The following is a 22,496-nucleotide window of genomic DNA, read 5'->3' on the forward strand; positions in this document are numbered from 1 at the left end:
AGGGAGAAATAGTGGTGAGAGCAAGTTACTAAGAGCAGAGAACCTTGAGAGCTGAAAGAGAGGGAGAAGTGGTGGTGAGAGCAAGTGAAAGAAGGAAGAGCTGAAGGGAGAGAACTAGAAAGACAGTGAGTAGAAAAAGAGGGAGTGATATTGAGGAAGTGGGAGAGTCAGATGTTTACATACACTTAGGTTGGAGTCATTAAAACTAGTTTTTCAACCACTCCACAAATGTCTTGTTAACAAAATATAGTTTTGACAAGTTGTTTAGGACATCTACTTTGTGCATGACACAAGTAATCTTTCCAACAATTGTTTACAGACAGATTATTGCACTTACAATTGACTGTATTACAATTCCAGTGGGTCAGTGCTTTTAAACAGCTTGGGCTAATTGACATCATTTGAGTTAATTAGAGGTGTACCTATGGATGTATTTCAAGGCCTACCTTCAAACTCAGTGCCTCTTTGCTTGACATCATGGGAAAATCAAAATAAATCAGCCAAGACCCCAGAAAATAATTGTAGACCTCCACAAGTCTGCTTCATCCTTGGGAGCAATTTCCAAACGCCTGAAGGTACCACGTTCATCTGTACAAACAATAGTACACAAGTATAAACACCATGGGACTACGCAGCCGTCATACTGCTCAGGAAGGAGACGCGTTCTGTCTCCTAGAGATGAACGTACTTTGGTGAGAAAAGTGGAAATCAACCCCAGAACAACAGCAAAGGACCTTGTGAAGATGCTGGAGGAAATTATTTATATCCAGAGGTAAAACAAGTCCTATATCGGCACAACCTGAAAGACTGCTCAGAAAGGAAGAAGCCACTGCTCCAAAACCGTCATAGAAAAAGCCAAAATGTTTAGTCTAAAAATTAGCTAGCTGGCAAGCATTTATGATGCCAGCGAAACATGTTTGTCACGCTCGAAGAACATATTTCCCCCAATGTTAAAATGACAAGGTACATCTCGTCCCCAAAACACAAGTTTTCTTGTTGCCCACTGTATGCGCTTTCAGGAGCCTGATTTGCATCAACTGAGAAATCTGCACACAGTGCATCCCTGACCACCTCCTGAATTGGTCAGCTAGATCAGATCACAAAGCAACATTTGTGCGTCTAGACTAGAGGTCGACCGATTTAATCGGAATGGCCAATTAATTAGGGCCAATTTCAAGTTTTCATAACAATCAGTAATCAGTATTTTTGGGCGCCGATTTAAAAAAAGTAATTAAATAATAACAATGTGTTTTTTTTTTATACCTTTTATTTAATTGGGCAAGTCAGTTAACACATTCTTATTTTCAATGATGGCCTAGGAACGGTGGGTTAACTGCTTTGTTCAGGGGCAGAACGACAGATTTTCACCTTGTCAGCTCGGGGGGGATCTAATCTTGCAACCTTACAGTTAACTAGTCTAACGCAATAACGACCAGCCTCTCTCTCGTTGCACTCCACAAGGAGACTGCCTGTTATGCAAATGCAGTAAGCCAAGGTAAGTTGCTAGCTAGCATTAAACTTATCTTATAAAAACAATCAATCATAATCACTAGTTAACTACACATGGCTGATGATATTACTAGCTATTATCTAGCGTCTCCTGCGTTGCATATCTGACTGAGCATACAAGTATCTGACTGAGCGGTGGTAGGCAGAAGCAGGCGCGTAAACATTCATTCAAACAGCACTTTCGTGCGTTTGCCATCAGCTCTTCGTTGTGCGTCAAGCATTGCGCTGTTTATGACTTCAAGCCTGTCAACTCCTGAGATGAGGCTGGTGTAACCGACGTGAAATGGCTAGCTAGTTAGCTCACGCTAACTAGAGGGACGGAAGCTATACTGTTACACTGGCAATACTAAAGTGCCTATAAGAACATCCAATAGTCAAGGTTAATGATATACAAATGGTATAGAGGGAAATAGTCCTATAATAACTACAACCTAAAACTTCTTACCTGGGAATATTGAAGACTCATGTTAAAAGGAACCACCAGCTTTCATATGTTCTCATGTTCTGAGCAAGGAAATTAAACGTTAGCTTTCTTACATAGCACATTTTACTTTCTTCTCCAACAATGTGTTTTTGCATTATGTAAACCAAATTGAACATGTTTCATTATTTACTCGAGGCTAAATTGAGTTTTATTGATGTATTATATTAAGTTAAAATAAGTTTTCATTCAGTATTGTTGTAATTATCATTATTACATTATTATTTTTTTGTTGTGGCTTTTCTGGTCCTCCAATCTGTATCGGCATTGAAAAATCATAATCGGTCGACCTCTAGTCTAGACCCGTCTTTTCAATGCGCTCTACGTATTCTGATAATGTCACACAAGTGTGAAGTGTAGACACAACCAAAGTCACAGAATTGCACTTGATCCAGACAGATAAACTAAGCTACTGCTCTGTTCAATATTTGGGCTTCTTTTGAGTTGAGTTAACAATGCATATTTCTGAAAGCTAACGCAAACCTCGAGGCTACGCTAAGATGGGGGTAAATTCCTAGAAATCAGGAGAAAAGAGAAGGCGCTCTGAAAGGTTTTCTAAGAAACCTGACCAGCAACACTCTTCAGGAAACTCTGGCACTGGTGCAGGATAAACAGTGGTTTCTTCAGGAAGTGTGGTTTTGCTTTAAATCGTCAGTGTATTCTGTTATTTTTTACATGAAAAGGGTCATTTCATCAAAGACGGCAATAAAAAAAATAAAAAGTTTGATCTGCACAGGCATGGTCGCAATTGGTCGGAGCTTCTCCCGTAACATTCCAAGCAATCTAAACCATTCGGCTTTGAGACTGGGTAAAATCCATAACTGCATTTTATCAACCCTTAAGTAAATTTCCACAGCCCTGCAGAAATATAATTAACAAGTTCTGTTTGGGTTAATTTGTTGTATCCACTGAGTCTCATCCCCTGTCATGTCTTCAATTGTCTCCCTCCACCACAATTCCCAGTCACACTTCCTGACGATGTTACCCAAATACTCTTCCCCCTTCTCCCTTCCCTATGGGGAACCAACATTGAGTGATGTAGTGATTATGTATTTTCACTGGCTGTTTAACTGTCAAAACACGCTACCTGACAGTGTTACCCAAATACGCTTGCCCCCTCCCTTGAGTGATGCTGTATTTTCACTGCCTGTCTAACTGTTAACTGTGTTTGTCAGGTGGCACCAACACCCTCCTCATTTATCACTCATTTATCACTCTTCTTAAATATCATCCTCCATCCCTCCCTCCTGTTTTTTTGCTTCTTCACTGTGTGGTGTGGATCAGCAGTAGACTCACCAAGCAGCGCTAGCGAGTTAACGCATTAGCTCATTAGCACGTTGCGATGGAATCAAGTGTGAGGTGAATGGTAGGTCTGCTATCGCTCCCAATTCCATCTCCCAGCCCAACTTGCACGCATTTTGTATCTCCGTGCAAGAGGCGTCACTACAGTCCCTGGTTCGAATCCAGGCTGTATTACATCTGGCCGTGATTGGGAGTCACATAGGGCGGCGCACAATTGGCCCAGCATCGTCCGGGGTAGGCCGTCATTGTAAATAAGAATTTGTTCATAACTGACTTGCCTAGTTAAATAAAGGTTACACACACACCACACTGACCAAGAAGTTATTTTGTTGGCATTTACGTATGTCCCCATTACAGTAAAACATAATCAAAATCTATTTCTTTCACTTACTTGCTGTGCAGTTTCGCTGTTCATTTGTTCAGTTTCATTCTCAACCAGGATTTCTATGGAATGCTGTTTGTGTCTTTGCGTGTCAAAAAAGATAACACTATTTGACGTGTCCGGTCCTGAATATGACTCCACGTCACATAATAATTTTACACGTTCATACATTTTTTTTATATAGTTATTACACATTGATTAAACTCACTCATATTTCATATTGTATTGTCACAACGATTCATCAATACGTGTGCTGTGATACTGGTAAAGTTGTCTCGCGCACCTACAGTGCTGGTCATTAAAAAAATAAGCTAGCCAGTTCACGGATGCAAACAATGTTTTTCCCCAAAAACATAGCAAAACGACATCTGTTTCTGTAGCTATAGTTAGCTAGCTAACTATAGCTAGGTGTCATCTAAAATAACCCTAATTTATAAGACAGTTCTTATTTGCTTAATGGTGGTCGGACCCATCTATGTGCAGCTAGCCACAAGAAGGATTAGCCACAACCGTGTACTTTGCGGTTAGCCTTCAAAATACAAGTATGTCATTGATAGTGATGCAAATGAATACAAATAGTAGAATTATGTCATAATGGAGTAGATCATGCTAAACGAGGTTGGAATGTTATATAAAATCAACAAAATACAATTTTGTTAATTTGACAATCTGAAATCACACTGGATTTATTATACTTCAGAATTACATTGGGGGCATACTTATTTCACTGTACAGTCTTACCCCAATTTCATTGATCCACAAACCATAGGTATCAGTCTACTCAGTGACACCCAGAGAACATAAGCGTTGTAGTTCTTATTGCGGGACTCTGAAACAACTGTGAATTTAGCCACATTTATTGTGAACCTATGTGTACTGAACACTATTCCCGAGGAAAAACAATACTGTGTGGATGTTTTGGAGTCTGATAACTCTGAGGAGGACGTTGGGAGAAAATGTCTTGGGTATTGAGTAGACTGATACCCAGTTTCATTGATTCCCAATACTTAGTTAATCCTTAGGTGTACAGTGCAATATGAATGTCAATACACACAATAGGCTGACTGGGGGGGTGGTTTCTCACACTCCCGCGATAAGAGCTATAACACTAATATTTGCTTAAACTCTTCAGTTGTGTTCTGTGGGTGTCACCGAGTAGACTGATACCTAATTTCATTGCTTCACATTCCATCCTTGTTGAACATGATCTGGTCTAAATATGGCATGATTCCACCAATTGTAACCTTCTGCATCACTTTCAAAGACGTACTTTTATTTTGAAGGCAAACCACAAATTCCACTATTGTGCCTAGCTTCACAACACACAACCCGGTCTGGTCGAGCCTTGCTAGCTGGCTGCTTATAGCGTTAGCTTTTGGCAACAGTGTTAAGTAGCTGGCTAGCTTTATTTTTATGAACAGAAGTTCAATTTTAATAGTCAAACAAGTGGCTATCTAGCTAATACTTACTCACAAGGATTAATTGCTAAGAATAATAAAAATGACTGCAGTTTCCACTGGTCATTGTTTTCAGGCTGGTTGTATTGGTGCTAGCTAGGTACCAAGCTATTCAGAACACACAACATTCTATCGTAGAACTGTGTTGTGTCTTTTTTTTTTTGACACGCAATGCCACCAGCCATACTGCTCGCTCTGTGCGTGAATTCCTGCAAGACAGCAATGTCAGTGTTCTGCCATGGCCAGCGAAGAGCCCGGATCTCAATCCCATTGAGCACGTCTGGGACCTGTCGGATTGGAGGGTGAGGGCTAGGGCCATTCCCCCCCAGAAATGTCTGGGAACTTGCAGGTGCCTTGGGGGAAGAGTGGGGTAACATCTCACAGCAAGAACTGGCAAATCTGGTGCAGTCCATGAGGAGGAGATGCATCAGAGTACATAGTATCTGGTGTGGCCACCAGCTGAATTAACTGTTACTTTTGATTTTGACCCTCCCCCCTGTTCGGGGACACATCATTCAATTTCTGTTAGTTACATGTCTGTGGAACTTGTTCAGTTTATGTCTGTTGTTGAATCTTGTTATGTTCATGCAAATATGTGCACATGTTAAAAAAAACACAGTTGACAGTGAGAGTACATTTATTTTTTTGCTGAGTTTAGGTATGTCAAAGTACGGTATGACGTGCATCGGTTTTGCACATTGGCGTTAAACAAGACATTGGGCCGATACCGATTTTGGCATTTTTAGCTAATATCGCCCGATTCCTATATGTTCACCGATATGTCGTGCATCCCTATTTACCATTGCGAAAACATTGTCAGTTCCTGTCTACTTAAGGGGATGGCTCTCACATAGACACCAATGCGTTAGCAGCTGGGTCTGATCTGCTCAGTTCTTTGACTTCAATTGAACCAGAGAAAACCCTGCGCTGGTTTTTCATCTTCCTCCCGAGCTGGATGGCAGCTCTCCACTTCATCCATTGATACCGCTGTTGTGTGAGGGGGAAAAGGGTAGGAAAAATGGAGAATGAACTGTTTGCTATTTTCCCCCAAATTGTTTGTCAACCACTATTTCGTAGTTAGCTACAGTGTTTAGTCAACTAGGCAAGAACACTTTCTTTCCCGGACATGCTGTGATCTTAACGGTTGTATGCACGAGTGCATGTTCGAGAAAGGAAACGTGTGGTGTTGCGGTAGTTCAGTTTTTCGCCGCTGCGTGGATGGAAACAGACGTGGCAGAGAGCTGTTCCGCAAATACCTGTCCATCCTTGACAAAGTTACGGTATACTGTTGAAGACTAGTAGACCTATGTTAATGAATCAGTTGTTGATCTGTTCTCTTGATGTAGCTGTGTGTCAACCATAGTAGTGTGATACTAGATGTCATAATAGTCAGTTCACCAATAACCAGGCATGTTGAATGAACGGTAGCCTAGTAATCAGACCTAACTTGATGGACTAAGTCAGGGATGTAGATGTGAAACTAACTCGTATAGGGCTACTTCAGTTGTTTCATATTCCAAATAGCATACCATAAGCTACTACATTGCTTCCAGTGATTTAATCATTTTAGAATTTTCTCCCCAAACAAAATGAAGCCAGTTTACTTTTTCACTAGACTATGCACATAAAAGCAGTACTTCTGTGTTGGATATCATTTAAGACTCTAAGTTTCAGGAAATGGCAGTTACAGGTTTTTCAAAAATGCTAAATGCTCCAACTTCCTAAGGGGAAGTTGACTGACATGCGCTGAACCTATACCCTACCCAACCTTAGGCCTACATCAGCACCACCTTGTCAGAAAATCCTGGTGAGAGCCCTGACAGTGCATTTAAATGTATTTCTAGTTAGCTCCTGAAGTGCAGCCAATTACCAGGTACCATTAAGTCTATAGCCTACCATTCCTTCTGCGGCAGTCTTCTGCCACATTATTAGACGACAAACAGTGCATTTGCCTATGATTTGAGCAGTGTGGTGTCGCGGGGCCCGGGGGTGCCACCACTGCGCTGAAGTTGTTCTCATAAAAATGATTTAGGATTTGCAGGTCTGCGATAGGCTGGCTGAAACTGTATTTCAATGGCACTTACACAGACAGGAATATCAGCCCATGAATTTTCATGATATCAATCCATATTATTAACCTGTTTTTCTCTCTCCCTCTCTCTTCCTCTTCTACAGTGGATCTAGGCTCCTTATCATGGGACGACCTGGAGAACGACCTGCCAGATGAGCTGATCCCCAACGGAGCCTCTGGCCTGGGGGGTATGACGGGGGGCGGAATGCCTTCCAATGGGGGTAACGTCAACCCTGGGGGTCCTGGACCTCTGGGCTCCAAGGTCCCGGACGCAGTGGCCAAGCACAAGCAGCTGTCAGAACTCCTCCGGGTGGGTAGTGCCTCTGGTCTCATCGGGGGTGCTGGAGGAGGAACTCAGCCCAGTGGCATTGGGGGTCAGTTGGGTGCAGCACACGGGAAGAGCTCCTTGGGTCAAGGGTCGCCGAAAGCGGGGACCGGACAGAACTTCAACCAGTCTCTGGGGGGCCATGCCGGGATGTTAGGTCAGGGTGGGCAGCACCAGCCGGGCCAGGTGATAAACGGAGGCCTTGGGCTGGGTCCTGGAGGTGGACGAGGCCGGGGTCAGTACCAGGCCACGCAGGCGGCACCAGGAGGAGGAGTGGGCAGCTCGCTGGCAGAGACCCTCACACAGCAGGGCGGGCCACAGGTGGGCGCTGCCACCCTGAACGCTGCCGCCCAGCAGGCGGGCAACATGAACAAGGTGAGTCACAGGGCTGAGAGACTCACACAAACTACACTACACACACAAACTACACTCTTAATCATAGAGAGGCATGTATGAAATGTCTGTCTGTGACAGAAAGACAGGTCTTAAAATGTGCCAAATGGTCAGAGAGCAGCGATATCTCTTTATAGCTCTTCTTTGTGTGTGTTGAATCATCATTTGTACAGGATCATCCATGAATTCTCAGCTTTGGTGCTAGTTACTGTGGCACTGTGTAGAATAAATGCCCTCCGCATGGGCCAAACCATTAAGAAAGAATCATGTCACATGTTGCGGTCATGTTGGGAACTCGGAAATACAACCCTTTTACTGGGAAAAATGCATGTGAATGTCCCACCAACTCGTAATGCCCAGACGGCACGTCCTCAGAGCGTGTGCGAACCAGCTGGCTGGTGTGTTTACGGACACATTCATTCTCTCCCTGCCCCAGTCTTCTGTCCCCACATGCTTCAAGATGGCCAACATTGTTCCTGTACCCAAGAAGACAATAGTAATTTACTTCAGTTACTATTGCCCCGTAGCACTTACTTCTCTCATCATGAAGTGCTTTGAGAGACTAGTCAAGGATCATATCACCTCCACCTTACCTGTCACCCTAGACCCACTTTATTTTACTAGGCAAGTCAGTTAAGAACAAATTCTTATTTTCAATGACGGCCTAGGAACAGTGGGTTAACTGCCTGTTCAGGGGCAGAACGACAGATTTGTACCTTGTCAGCTCGGGGATTCGAGCTTGCAACCTTTCGGTTACTAGTCCAACGCTCCAACCACTAGGCTACCCTGCCGCCATCACACTACACACTGCCCTATCCCATCTGGACAAGAGGAATACTTATGTAAGAATGCGGTTCATTGACTACAGCTCAGCATTCAACACCATAGTACCCTCCAAGCTCATCATTAAGCTTGAGGCCCTGGGTCTCAATGCCGCCCTGTGCAATTGGGGCCTGGACTTCCTGACGGGGCCTGGACTTCCTGACGGGCTGCACCCAATTGGTGAAGGTAGGAAACATCTCCACTTCGCTGATACTCAACACTGGGGCCCCACAAGGTTGCATGCTCAGCCCCCTCATGTACTCCCTGTTCACCCATGACATGCGTGGCCAATGCCGCCCTGTGCAATTGGGGCCTGGACTTCCTGACGGGGCCTGGACTTCCTGACGGGCTGCACCCAATTGGTGAAGGTAGGAAACATCTCCACTTCGCTGATACTCAACACTGGGGCCCCACAAGGTTGCATGCTCAGCCCCCTCATGTACTCCCTGTTCACCCATGACATGCGTGGCCATGCACGCCTCCATCTCAATCATCAAGTTTGCAGACGACACAACAGTAGTAGGCTTGATTACCAACCACAACGAGACAGCCTGAGGGAGGAGGTGAGGGCACTCGGGAGTGTGGTGTCAGGATATCAACCTCTCACTCAACGTCAACAAAACAAAGGATGTGATCGTGGACTTCAGGAAACAGCAGAGGGCGCACCTCTCTATCCACATCGACGGGACAGCAGTGGAGAAGGTGGAAAGTTTGAAGTTCCTTGGCGTACACATCGCAGACAAACTGAGATGGTCCACCCACACAGTGTGGTGAAGGCGAAACAGTGCCACTTCAACCTCAGGAGGCCGAAGAAATTTAACCTAAAGTCCTCACAAACTTTTACAGATGCACAATTGAGAGCATCCTGTCGGGCTGTATCACCGCCTGATATGGCAACTGCACCACCCACAACCGCAGGGCTCTCCAGAGGGTGGTGTGGTCAGCACGACGCATCACCGGGGGCAAACTTCCGGCCCTCCAGGGCACCTACAGCACCCCATGTCACATGAAGGCCAAAAAGATCATCAAGGACATCAACCACCCGAGCCACTCCGCTACCATCCAGAAGGCGAGGTCAGTACAGGTGCATCAAGGCTGGGACCGAGAGACTGAAAAACAGCTTCTATCTCAAGGCCATCAGACCGTTAAACAGCCCGTCATTAACAGAGAGGCTGCTGCCCACATAAAACTTTAATAACTGGATCACTAGTCACTTTAATAATGCCACTTTAATAGTGTTTACACATCTTACATTACTCATCTCATATGTAAATACTGTATATTATACAATCTATTGCATCTTGCCTATGTCACTCGGTCATTGCTCATCCGTATTTATATGTACACTACCATTCAAAAGTTTGGGGTCACTTAGAAATGTCCTTCTTTGTGAAAGAGAAACACATGTTTTGTCCATTTTAAAATGACATCAAATTGATCAGCATTAACAATGTAGACATTGTTAATGCTGTAAATGACTACTATACCCGGAAACGGCAGATTTCCGGCTATAGTCAGACGTCTTTTGAAATATATATATTTTTCTTCGCATATATTTTTAAATATTTTTTCAAAAACTCAACTTCTAAACACTCTGCAACCCAGCCCGCCTCACTCAATGTGGTGCGGATCTGTTTTTTTTCTAAAGTATTATTCACCTTGAATCCAAAATCCCCCAACAGAAGCTAGCCAGCTCACTAGCTACCAGCTAGTAGTCAGCTAACCACTGCTAGCGATCATCAGCTAACCTTTAGCTCGGAAAGCTCTCGCCAGTTTGTACAACGCGACTCAAACTAGAGCATACCAGACCTATTTTCTCTCCATATCCACGGATTCCTACCACATGCTCTGGACATTTTCACCTGGATCTTTGCAGCTAGCTAGCTGCTATCTGAGTATTGGCTAACGTCGGTCCCGAAGCAAACACCAATTAGCCTGGAGCTAGCCCATGCTAGGCCCTTTCTCCCGGCTAGCTAAAGAGGCCCATCAGTCACTCCTGGGCTACAATACCCAGACCCCTTCTACTGCCGGTATGGGGCACGGAACCCCGCTGATCCTTCACGACTGGACTATGACGTAATCTGCTCGAGGGGGTACTCCACTGGCCTCTACATCGCGACCACCCCTGAATGCCCATCCGGCAGCCACAGCTGGACTGTTAGCTGTATAGATACATCGGCCAATTTCCTGGGCCACTATACCAATAGCTTCATGCATGTTAACATTAGAATCTCCTCCCGAAGTTTGTATGCACTGCTTTAGCACACACTGCTAACCCGGATGTCCTAGCCGTGTCTGAATCCTGGCTTAGGAAGTCCACCCAAAACCCTGAAATGTCCAACTATAACATTCGACAAGATAGACCTGCCCAAGGGGGCGGTGTTGCAATCTACTGCAGAGAGCCTGCCGAGTTTTGTCTTACTATCCAGGTCTGTACCCTAACAATTCAAACTTCTACTTCTAAAAATCCATCTTTCCAGAAACACGTCTCTCACTGTTGCCGCTTGCTATAGACCACCCTCTGCCCCCAGCTGTGCCCTGGACATCACATGTGAATTGTTTGCCCCCCATCGATCTTCAGAGTTCGTGCTGCTAGGTGACCTGAACTGGGATATGCTTAACACACCGGCCATCCTACAATCTAAGCTTGATGCCCTCAATCTCACACACATTATCAATGAACCCACGAGGTACAACACAAATCCGTAAACACGAGCACATAGATATCATCTGAACCAACTTGCTCTCCAAATACACCTCTGCTGTTTTCAACCAAGATCTCAGCGATCACTGCCTCATTGCCTGCGCGTCCGTAATGGGTCTGCGGTCAAACTACCACCCCGCATCACTGTCAAACGCTCCCTTAAACACTTCAGCGAGCAGGCCTTTCTAATCGACCTGGCCCGGGTATCCAGGAAGGATATTGACCTCATCCCATCTGTAGAGGATTCCTGGTTATTCTTGAAAAGTGCCTTCCTCACCATCTTAAATAAGCATGCATCATTAAAAAAAAAATAGAACCAGGAACAGATATAGCCCTTGGTTCTCTCCAGACCTGACTGCCCTTGACCAGCACAAAAACATCCTGTGGCGTTCTGCATTAGCATCGAACAGCCCCCGTGATGTGCAACTTTTCAGGGAAGTTAGGAACAAATATACACAGGCAATTAGGATAGCCAAGGCTAGCTTTTTCAAGCAGAAATGTGCATTCTGTAGCACAAACTTTAAAAAGTTCTGGGACACACTGTAAAGTCCATGGCGAATAAGAGCACCTCCTCCCAGCTGCCCACTGCACTGAGGCTAGGAAACACTGTTACCACCGATAAATCCACTATAATTGAGAATTTCAATAAGCATTTCTCTACGGTTTGCCACGCTTTCCACCTGGCTACCCCTACCCCAGTCAATAGCCCTGCGCTCCCCACAGCAACTCGCCCAAACCTCCCCCACTTCTCCACCCAAATCCAGATAGCTGATGTTCTGAAAGAGCTGCGAAATCTGGACCCCTACAAATCAGCCGGGCTGGACAGTCTGGACCCTCTCTTTCTACAATTATCTGCTGAAATTGTTGCAACCCCCATTACTAGCCTGTTCAACCTCTCTTTCGTATCGTCTGAGATTCCCATAGAATGGAAAGCTGCCACGGTCATCCCCTTTTTCAAAGGGGGAGACACTCTAGACCCAAACTGCTACAGACCTATATCTATTCTACCCTGCCTTTCTAAGGTCTTCAAAGCCAAGTTAACATACAGATTCCCGACCATTTCGAATCCCACCATACCTTCTCCGCTATGCAATCTGTTTTCAGAGCTGGTCATGGGTGCACCCCAGCCACGCTCAAGGTCCTAAACCATATCACTGCCATCGATAAGAGACATTACTGTGCAGCCCTATTAATTGACCTGGCCAAGGCTTTTGACTCTGTCAATCACAACATTCTTATTGGCAGACTCAACAGCCTTGGTTTCTCAAATGATTGCCTCACCTGGTTCACCAACTACTTCTCTGACAGAGTTCAGTATGTCAAATCGGAGGACCTGTTGTCCGGACCTCTGGCAGTCTCAATGGGGGTTCCACAGGGTTCAGTTCTCGGGCCGACTCCTCTCACACCCCAAACTGTATTCATCAATGACGTCGCTTTTGATGCTGGTGATTCTTTGATCCGCCTCTACGCAGACGGACACCATTCTGTATGCCTCTGGCCCTTCTTTGGACACTGTGTCAACTAACCTCCAGATGAGCTTCAATGCCATCCAACTGCTCTTAAATGCAAGTACAACTAAATGCATGCTCTTCAACCGCTGCCCGCCCGCCCAGCATCACTACTCTGGACGGTTCTGACTTAGAATATGTGGACCACTGCAAATACCTAGGCGTCTGGTTAGACTAAACTCTCCTTCCAGACTCATATTAAACATCTCCAATCCAAAATGAAATCTAGAATTGGCTTCCTATTTCGCAACAAAGCATCCATCACTCATGCTGCCAAACATACCCTTGTAAAACTGACCATCCTACCAATCCTCGACTTTGGCGATGTCATTTACAAAATAGCCTCCAATACCCTACTCAACAAATTGGATGCAGTCTATCACAGTGCAATCCGTTTTGTTACCAAAGCCCCATACACCACCCACCACTGCGACCTGTACACTCTCGTTGGCTGGCCCTCGCTTCATACTCGTCGCCACAACCCCTGGCTCCAGGTCATCTACAAGTCTCTGCTAGGTTAAGCCCAGCCTTCTCTCAGCTCACTGGTCACCATAGCAGCACACACTCCAGAAGGTACAGTGGGGCAAAAAAAGTATTTAGTCAGCCACCAATTGTGCAAGTTCTCCCACTTAAAAGGATGAGAGAGGCCTGTAATTTTCATCATAGGTACACTTCAACTATGACAGACAAAATGAGAAGAAAAAAAATCCAGAAAATCCCATTGTAGGATTTTTAATGAATTTATTTGCAAATTATGGTGGAAAATAAGTATTTGGTCAACTACAAACAAGCAAGATTTCTGGCTCTCTTGAAACTAGGGGGCACTATTTTCATTTAAAAAAAATAACATTCCCAAAGTAAATGGGCTATTTTTCAGGACCAGATAATCGAATATGCGTATAATTGACAGCTTAGGATAGAAAACACTCTACAGTTTCCAAAGCTGTAAAAATATTGTCTGAGTATAACAGAACTGATATTGCAGGCGAAAGCCTGAGAAAAATCCAATCAGGAAGTGACTCTTATTTAGAAACCTCTGCGTTCCTATGCGTCCCTATTGAGCAGTGAAAGGGATATCAACCAGATTCCTTTTTCTATGGCTTCCCTGATGTGTCTAGTGTCACGACATAGTTTCAGGCTTTTATTTTTAAAAAAAGCGTGAGCGACAACATTGCGTAAGTGGTCACCTGGTGACTCTCAGAGTGTTTTGTGCGTAATAGACAAATGCGGCCATTGTTTCGCTCCTACTAAGAAGCCAACTGACCCGGTTGATATATTATCAAATAGATATTTGAAAAACACCTTGAGGATTGATTATAAAAAACGTTTGCCATGTTTCTGTCGATATTATGGATCTAATTTGAAATATTTTTCGGCGTTGTCGTGACCGCAATTTCCGGTCGATTTCTCAGCCAAACGTGAAGAACAAACGGAGCTATTCCGGCTACAAAAATAATCTTTATGGAAAAAAGGAACATTTGCTATTTAACTGGGAGTCTCGTGAGTGAAAACATCCGAAGCTCATCAAAGGTAAACTATTTAATTTGATTGCTTTTCTGATTTTCGTGGCCAAGCTGCCTGCTGCTAGCTAGGCATAATGCTATGCTAGGCTATCGATAAACTTATACAAATGCTTGTCTTGCTTTGGCTGTAAAGCATAATTTCAAAATTGGAGATGACAGGGTGATTAACAAAAGGCTAAGCTGTGTTTCAATATATTTCACTTGTGATTTCATGAATATGAATATTTTCTAGTAATATTTTTTGTCTGTTGCGTTATGCTAATTAGTGTCAGTTGATGACAATTCTCCCGGATCCGGGAGCGGTAGTTCCAAGAGGTTTAAGAGGCTCCTCCGTCCTCCACTCGTTACCTGTATTAATGGCACCTGTTTGAACTTGTTATCAGTATAAAAGACACCTGTCCACAACCTCAAACAGTCACACTCCAAACTCCACTATGGCCAAGACCAAAGAGCTGTCAAAAGACACAAGAAACAAAATTGTAGACCTGCACCAGGCTGGGAAGACTGCGTCTGCAATAGGTAAGCAGCTTGATTTGAAGAAATCAACTGTGGGAGCAATTATTAGGAAATGGAAGACATACAAGACCACTGATAATCTCCCTCAATCTGGGGCTCCACGCAAGATCTCGCCCGTGGGGTCAAAATGATCACAAGAACGGTGAGCAAAAATCTCAGAACCACACGGGGGGGGCCTAGTGAATGACCTGCAGCGAGCTGGGACCAAAGTAACAAAGCCTACCATCAGTAACACACTACGCCGCCAGGGACTGAAATCCTGCAGTGCCAGACGTGTCCCCCTGCTTAAGCAGGGGTTAGCTAACACACTGTGCCATTAGAACACAGGAGTAATGGTTGCTGATAATGGGTCTCTGTACGCCTATGTAGATATTCCATAAAAAATCAGCCGTTTCCAGCTACAATAGTCATTAACAATGTCTACACTGCATTTCTTATCAATTTGACAATATTTTAATGGACAAAAACAAAGACATTTCTAAGTGACAAACTTTTGAGCGGTGTATATAATCATTACTTATAGCCATAGCCTGGTCCCAGATATATTGGTCTTGTCTTGCCCCTTTCTATGGTCCCTAAACAGATCTGGAACCAGGAACCACTTAGCCAGCCTCCCCTGTGCCTAGTACAGCTCTACTACACCAATTTCTGATGCTGCCTCTGTGTCAAACACCAAGCCAGTGCTTAAGTTTTTACTGGGCTTAATTCACTGGCTTAATTGCCCAATGAATTAATGAGAGGTGAGAACCTCCGTAGCCTTTCGTTACAACGCCTGATTTTTGTTTCTAACGGGATGATACATTTCTAACAGCGCGCCAGTGTCCTTGGAGGACAATTTAAAAACATCTCCACCAACAGCACTGCAGACTCATAACTGCTCTCTTTTTGTACAATGGGATGCACATGTGACAAGCTGGTTGCCTATTGGCTTGAGTCTGTTTTTTTTAAGGACATTAGATATCTGTTGGCAGCATTATTCAGTTGCAAGCTCTGTGCATAGAATTAGAACTAGAATTCTAGTTGTGACGAACTGCTATGGACTAATATTGAGTTAACATTCTCATCTTCTACTCAATCACTGTCCTTAGGGGATTCTACAGTTGATTATAACAGTGTGTGTGTAGATTGCTAGGCATTGTTTACCTAAGCCTCAGTGACACTGCTCTTATGTGGTTTCACAGGAAACCAATAGGAAACCATCCATTCTGCAGTCTCTGTTGTCTAATGAGAGGTACTGCCTGTCTGTAACCTCAACACAGAGAGGGGGTCTTAACAGTGTTTATAGTTGTGTGTTTACATGGAGACCAGTCCGCGGAGAGAACCTGTAGGAGTTTGGTATGGGTGTGAGATTGAGAAACTCAGTGGTGATTAGTTTGGTGTGTGACGTAGAGGGGATAGAGAGACTGAACGAGAGCATATTGGTTGTAGTTGAGTTGTTTCAGAGAGATGGAGAGGGGCATGGAGAAAGTGTCTCTTCATGGTGATGGTCTTTGTTGTGGTCTGTTGACTGCATTTTGCTAGGTTGTAAATCTCCTTTCTGGGTGTGTGATCTTCCTCTTTCCATGGCTCTCTGCCGTTCCATTGGGCAGTAAATCACTTCATCAGATGCAGAATAAGGGGGTGCGTGTGAAAGGAGGAATAGGGAAGACAGGGAGGGAATAGGGAAGACAGGGAGGGATTAGGGAAGACAGGGAGGGATAAGGTTAGCTGAATACACTCCTGTGTCTCTGTCGCTCTCGTCTGACAGTGGAGTGGCAAGGCTCAAAGCAGAGCTGGCTGCTGTGTGGAGTGTGTCAGAATGAGGAGGAGGAGGAGGAGTGTCTGGAGTGCACGGCGGGCACTTTTCTTCAGTGCTCGTCTGTGTGGAGTGTCAGCGAGAGACAGAAAGATAGGCCCCAACCCACCTCCATCTATCTTCAGCTGTGTGTGTGTGTTTGAATTAAGCTGCTGGTTTCTGGTTGCCTCAGCTGGGCCTTTTTATCTGGTCTGCTGGAGCGCTGTCAACAGCCTGGGGGGGACTGTTCCCCGGGGGATGGATGGATGGAGGGAGGGAGGGTGTTTCTGCCACCTGCCGTGGTCTAAGCCTGGTCTCTGTCTGGCTTCTCCATGCTGTGGAAGGGAGAATTAGGAAAGTGATAGCTGGGGTGATTGTAGATGGAGAGGAAGAGATGAAGGGGTACTGAGGGAGAAAGTGGGAAGGAAGAGGAGGGATGCAGCCAAGGCCCTCTGGCTCCTCAGCCTGCAGCTCAAACTCTGGCAGTAGGGTTGTGGTGTGGGGCTATGGCTGAGCTGTGTTGGCACTAGCAGGGTTGTGGTGGGACCAAGTTGGCAGAGCTATAATGGCACCATGTACGAGCTGTGACTGGCATAGACCTCACTGGGAGATCTGCTTGTTGACAAATTGGTGCAGAATTGGAGAAGACAAATTGATGCTGGGAGCATTTTCCATGTTTTGAGATTTGGGTTTGTGTGCTTGGCTTGTTGAAATGGAATTGACACTTGATACATTTTTGGTCATTTAACTGAAGTTCTTATCCAGAGCGACTTAGTTATTTACATGGACGGTGTTTTTAAATGCTTCCTGACATTTTCTCCCCTCTCCCATTCTCTCCTTCTTCTCTCTCCTTTTTGTTATTTCAGTTGGGCCTGGGCAGTAACGGTGGCAGTCCGTTTGGTGGTCAGTATGGCCAGGGGGGGGCAGGGCAAGGGGTGAACCCCCAGCAGCTTCAGAACAAGGCAGCACCCCTTACCGCCGTCACCAGCGTGCCAAACCTGGTGAGTCCTCCTGTCCACACCTAGTCTGGCACCCTATTCCCTAAAGAGTGCACAACTTTTTTTCAGGAGTGTTTCCTGTTCTCTCTGTATGTTATGTGCAAATGTCAAGGCTTTGCATTGATCCTGGGATCCTGTCACTGTAGTTAGGTGCAATTATTTTGAGGTAGAGGTTCTTTAACATATCCCCCCCTCTTTCCTCCACCCCTCCAGCTCCAGCAGCAGCCCGGGCAGCAGGTGCCCTCGGTGGGCATGGTCCCTGTGCCCGGCAGTGTATCCATCTCTGGCCCCACGGCCGACCCGGAGAAGCGCAAACTGATCCAACAGCAGCTGGTGCTCCTGCTCCACGCCCACAAGTGCCAGCGGCGCGAGCAAGCCAATGGGGAGGTGCGGGCCTGCGCCCTGCCACACTGCCGCACCATGAAGAATGTCCTCAACCACATGACCCACTGCCAGGCCGGCAAGTCCTGCCAGGGTCAGTACTGGGGGGGGGGGCAAGGTCTGGCACTGTGGCTAATGGAGGGTGGGGACACATCGTCGTTGAGGCCAGGGTTTCTCTCTCCCCCTGTCTCCATCACTCCTCCCTCCCTCCACTCGTCCTGTCTGACTTTTCTCCAAGTAACACAAAGGCCAGGCGCTCTCCTTCACTCCATAACGTTCACACCATGCATCTCTGCCTAATCTGGTCACGCCACTGGGGGTTCCCAGTTCTACACCTCGAATGCTACTTTCCCACTCTCTCCCCTTTTCTCTTTCCCTCTCAATCCTTTCTCTTTCTTTCCCTTCATTCTCTAGTTGTATTTTCTCTTTCATGGCTTTAATGGAAAATTCCCCTCCAGCCTCCCTCTCATTTATGTCTGGCCTGGTATGCTGTCTGGTTGAAGTGTCATATGAAGCCAAACACTTGTGCATGCCAAGTCGTTGGTTCTACGTGTCTCTGCCAGCTCATTTCCTTTGGCTACCCACCACCCAAATAATCAGCACGAACGTTCCTCTTCAGAGTAATTGTTCCTTTTTCTCAGATCTAAAGTAAATAGAGTTGTATTTTCTTAGGTGATTCTGGTGCTTGGATTGGCTTGTTTTGAGAATTCACAGAATCTAAGTAAACTGTTGCTAAGCTCTTATTATGAGGGGTTGTGTATTGAATATGTAAGAAATTCATTTTGAGATATATTTGAGGGTTTTATTATTAATGCTCAAACAGTCTTGCCATGTTGGTGTATTCCCTAATAGTTATGCATTCATACTTCTCTACACCGCTTCAAGCAATTTATTCACTTAGCTGTCACTTTCATGTATACTTGCCTTTGGTTCTAGACTCCCTCTTCTCCTACCCCAGGGCTTGCCCAGGGCTTTCCCAGGGCTAGTGGCAGCAGCAGGCACATCAGTCGGGGTCATCTTCAGTTGGGCGAAAACGTTTTAAAGCATTCTGAAATGCGGAGGTTCTTCTTGAATTTGTCCAATAATAATTGCCAGATTCTAGTTTACCGTTGCAAAATGTTTTGCTATTGTGTGCCCTACTGACAGGATCCAGGGCTCTCTGTTAGCCAACTTGGGTTCTCTGCTCTGGAGAATAGAGGGAACCCAATATGTCTGCTACAAAACCAGGAGAAACATGTTTTGTTGTTTCTTGTTCTCTCCCTAATGAGGCCAATGACGAGGTGCAGATTTTGCCCAATTATTTTTCTTCTTCTGTTGAACAGAGCCCTGGGACTCTATATTAGCCAGTTAGCCAACACTGCCAGGAGAAACCCAATCTGGCAGGTACAGATTCCAGAACCAAAAAGAACACATTGTTTTGTTGTGGTTCTCTTCTTCTGCCTCCCAAGGCCAAATGTAGTAGACTCTTCCCAGTCTGAATTATCCCTGTGAGAAGCCTGGTATGATAACCAGGCCTTTGGGGAGTCTCTGGTTTCTCCTCAATTTCTTGTTCTGCCTCGGTGTTATAACAAGCCAAGACTTATTGTTTAAGGCCTTGCTGCTCTCTGTGTTGCTTTGGAAGGCTTTGGATGCTGTTGGCACGAATACACTCTTGCTCTCTTAAAGTGCATTTTGTACTCATGTCAGAGATATTATAGGCTCCTCTTCCTGGTCAATGTAAAATATGAAAATCTGGGGTTATATAAATATTGGCTGTTGCTTTTTGTTTTGAGAGCCAGTGGTGGTTGTTTAACTTTGTGTTCCTTGTGCTCTTCGGTTTACCGTCTGTAGTTGCTCACTGAACACACAGATGGTGCCTTACTGTGTGGCCTCCAGGTTGCGAGCTCTAACCCAACTCGGCTAATTTGGGATTATTTTGGCATTTATTTGTACTTTATTTTCACAACGTATCCGCTATCAGTTCTTAAAACCGACAATAACTTTTGAACATCAGATCGGCAGTTACTTAGGCCAAATCCAGCTTCAACTTCGACTAATCTGCCCTGGACTCTGTAATTTTCGGGGTATCCGAGTGAAAACACTGGCGTTCGAGACGAGAGGGGGAGTATTTGCGCGATTAAGGCAAAGGGAAAACTGGCCCCCTCTTCCCTCCATTCTACTGGCCACTTGATAATAAGATTGATGATTGATGACCGCAATCATCCATCTCTGCTGTTATCGTGACTGTTGTATAGATTCCACCTCAGAACAAGAGAAATAACACGCTGGAACTTAACGAACTATGCGAGGCTGTAAACAAGCAGGAAAACTTGCACCCAGAGGCTGCTTTCCTTGTTGCCGGCGCTGTTTATCTTTTAGTTTACATCATTAACCTCTACAGGACCGCTGTCCTGACAATAGTTCCTCAACGTAGCCTATTTGAAAAAGCTTTCCAGCTCTCTTCCTTTCGATAACCACTCCGAATGAAATGGGGGAAAAAATGTCATGCTCTGATCCGGTAGAAAATCCATACCTGATTTACTTCTTATCTCTTGCACAAAATAGCCTTCAGCTGTGTCTGTCCGGAGTTCACTGGGACGGAAACTCTGAGGGCCCAGAGTATTTTATGCAAGTTTGCTAGCACAAGCTTCTTCCGGAACAAGTTAATAGTTGATAGCTTGTCTGCAAGGAACTTCAAACATTGTATGCGTAGCCAATGTGGTTTTTTAGGATATGGGTTTTTATCATGATATTTTCTACCTCCGCGCTGCAATGATTTTATTTGTTGGCTTTTTATGAAGGCTATTTTTACATATTCTCATGTGGAAAAGCCTACATAGGACACAACGAAAAGACAATTGCAACATAGCTGAACACCACAGCTCAATCAGGTGTAAGAACATTGACTATCCAGTAGCAGCTCACTTTGTTGAAGCTAACCATCCAATCTGCTCCCTCAAATACACAGGCATTGAGCATGTTGCTCTACCAAGGAGGGGAGGTAACATGGAGATCCTACTACTACTAAGGGAGGCTTACTGGATATCCTATCTAAAAACTTTGGCCCCCTAGTGGTCTGAATATTTACTTTGCTCTCAGGCCCATCTTATGAACAAGTTTTTAATGAATTGATATATTCTTTCTACAACTTATTAGCATACGCCTAATATGTTCCCCCTGTTGATGCTTATTATGCATTAAGGTTGAACCAAAAGACTACATATAACAAATATAAATTAAATAGGAAACCATTAAATATGTGACATTGAATTAAACAATAATGCATGTTGATGCTAATATTATGGACAATATTCAATTGCTTGCATATGGTAACAATAGCCTAATATTTAATATGCCATAAACTATTGATTTTTAACAGTTTCACTCAATTAATTCTAATTAACTCTAATTGACTCAACCCTCACACCCCCCTGTGATTGGTTGCACTAATTGCACTGTTTGTCTACATAACCTGGTTCAAGTATTCATGACATTACCCTGAAGGCACAGTGATGCCGAAATGTTGATGATTTACCCTATACATTATATATGTAGTGTGCGACTCTATCTTATAGTTTATTCGCCTTCAGTCAGCACAAATAATTTTTTAGTTTAGATAGAATTATGATTAACCACATGACGTTGATTTAGACATTTGAAAACGTTATAACTGAAATGAAACTGTTATCTGAAAATGTGCAGATAAAAATCATAACTGACAAGCAGAGCAGTGGAAATGGTAGCCCAACTTATCACTCCAAATGGAAAAGGTTGCCGACCTTCGGTGTAGCCTATTACCGGCAACTTTAGGAACGTAATGATAGAATCTGCCAAGGCCACCGGGGGAGGAGGGGGTCAAGAACAGGTTATTTCTTCTGGTTAGGCTATATTGATCTCTGGCTCCCTCTTTTTAGTAATTTGTCATTTTTAATCGCAGTGCTTAAAGCATCAGACAAGCTCGGTAGCCAACATATATATTTGATTTTATTCAAACAGGTTGTGTCTATACAGTGCATTCAGAAAGTATTCAGACCCCTTCATCTTTTCTACATTTTGTTACATTATAGCCTCATTCTAAAATGAATCAAATTAAAACTGATACCTTATTTACACAAGTATTCAGACCCTTTGCTATGAGACTCGAAATTGAGCTCAGGTGCATTCTGTTAACATTGATCATCCTTGATGTTCCTAAAACTTGATTGGAGTCCACTTGTGGCAAATTCAATTGATTGAACACGAGAAAGGCACACCTGTCTTTATAAAGGTCCCACAGTTGACAGTGCATGTCAGAGCAAAAACCAAGCCATGAGGTTGAAGGAATTGTCTGTAGAGCTCGGAGACAGGATTGTGTCAAGGCACAGATCTGGG

The 22,496-nt window shown here is 44.5% G+C and overlaps 1 protein-coding gene across 1 annotated transcript in view; it reads left to right on the top strand.

Annotated features, from left to right (window-relative positions):
- Positions 1 to 22,496, top strand: part of LOC139424428 (CREB binding protein a) — a 70,258-nt gene that overhangs the window by 9,432 nt on the left and 38,330 nt on the right. The window contains exons 2-4 of the mRNA XM_071176222.1: positions 7,307 to 7,902; positions 17,634 to 17,768; positions 17,979 to 18,240. Coding sequence (XP_071032323.1) covers positions 7,307 to 7,902; positions 17,634 to 17,768; positions 17,979 to 18,240 — 993 coding nt within the window. The remainder of the gene's footprint in view (positions 1 to 7,306; positions 7,903 to 17,633; positions 17,769 to 17,978; positions 18,241 to 22,496) is intronic.

The sequence above is a fragment of the Oncorhynchus clarkii genome, chromosome 13 (assembly GCF_045791955.1).
Source record: "Oncorhynchus clarkii lewisi isolate Uvic-CL-2024 chromosome 13, UVic_Ocla_1.0, whole genome shotgun sequence".
Lineage (NCBI taxonomy): Eukaryota > Metazoa > Chordata > Actinopteri > Salmoniformes > Salmonidae > Oncorhynchus > Oncorhynchus clarkii.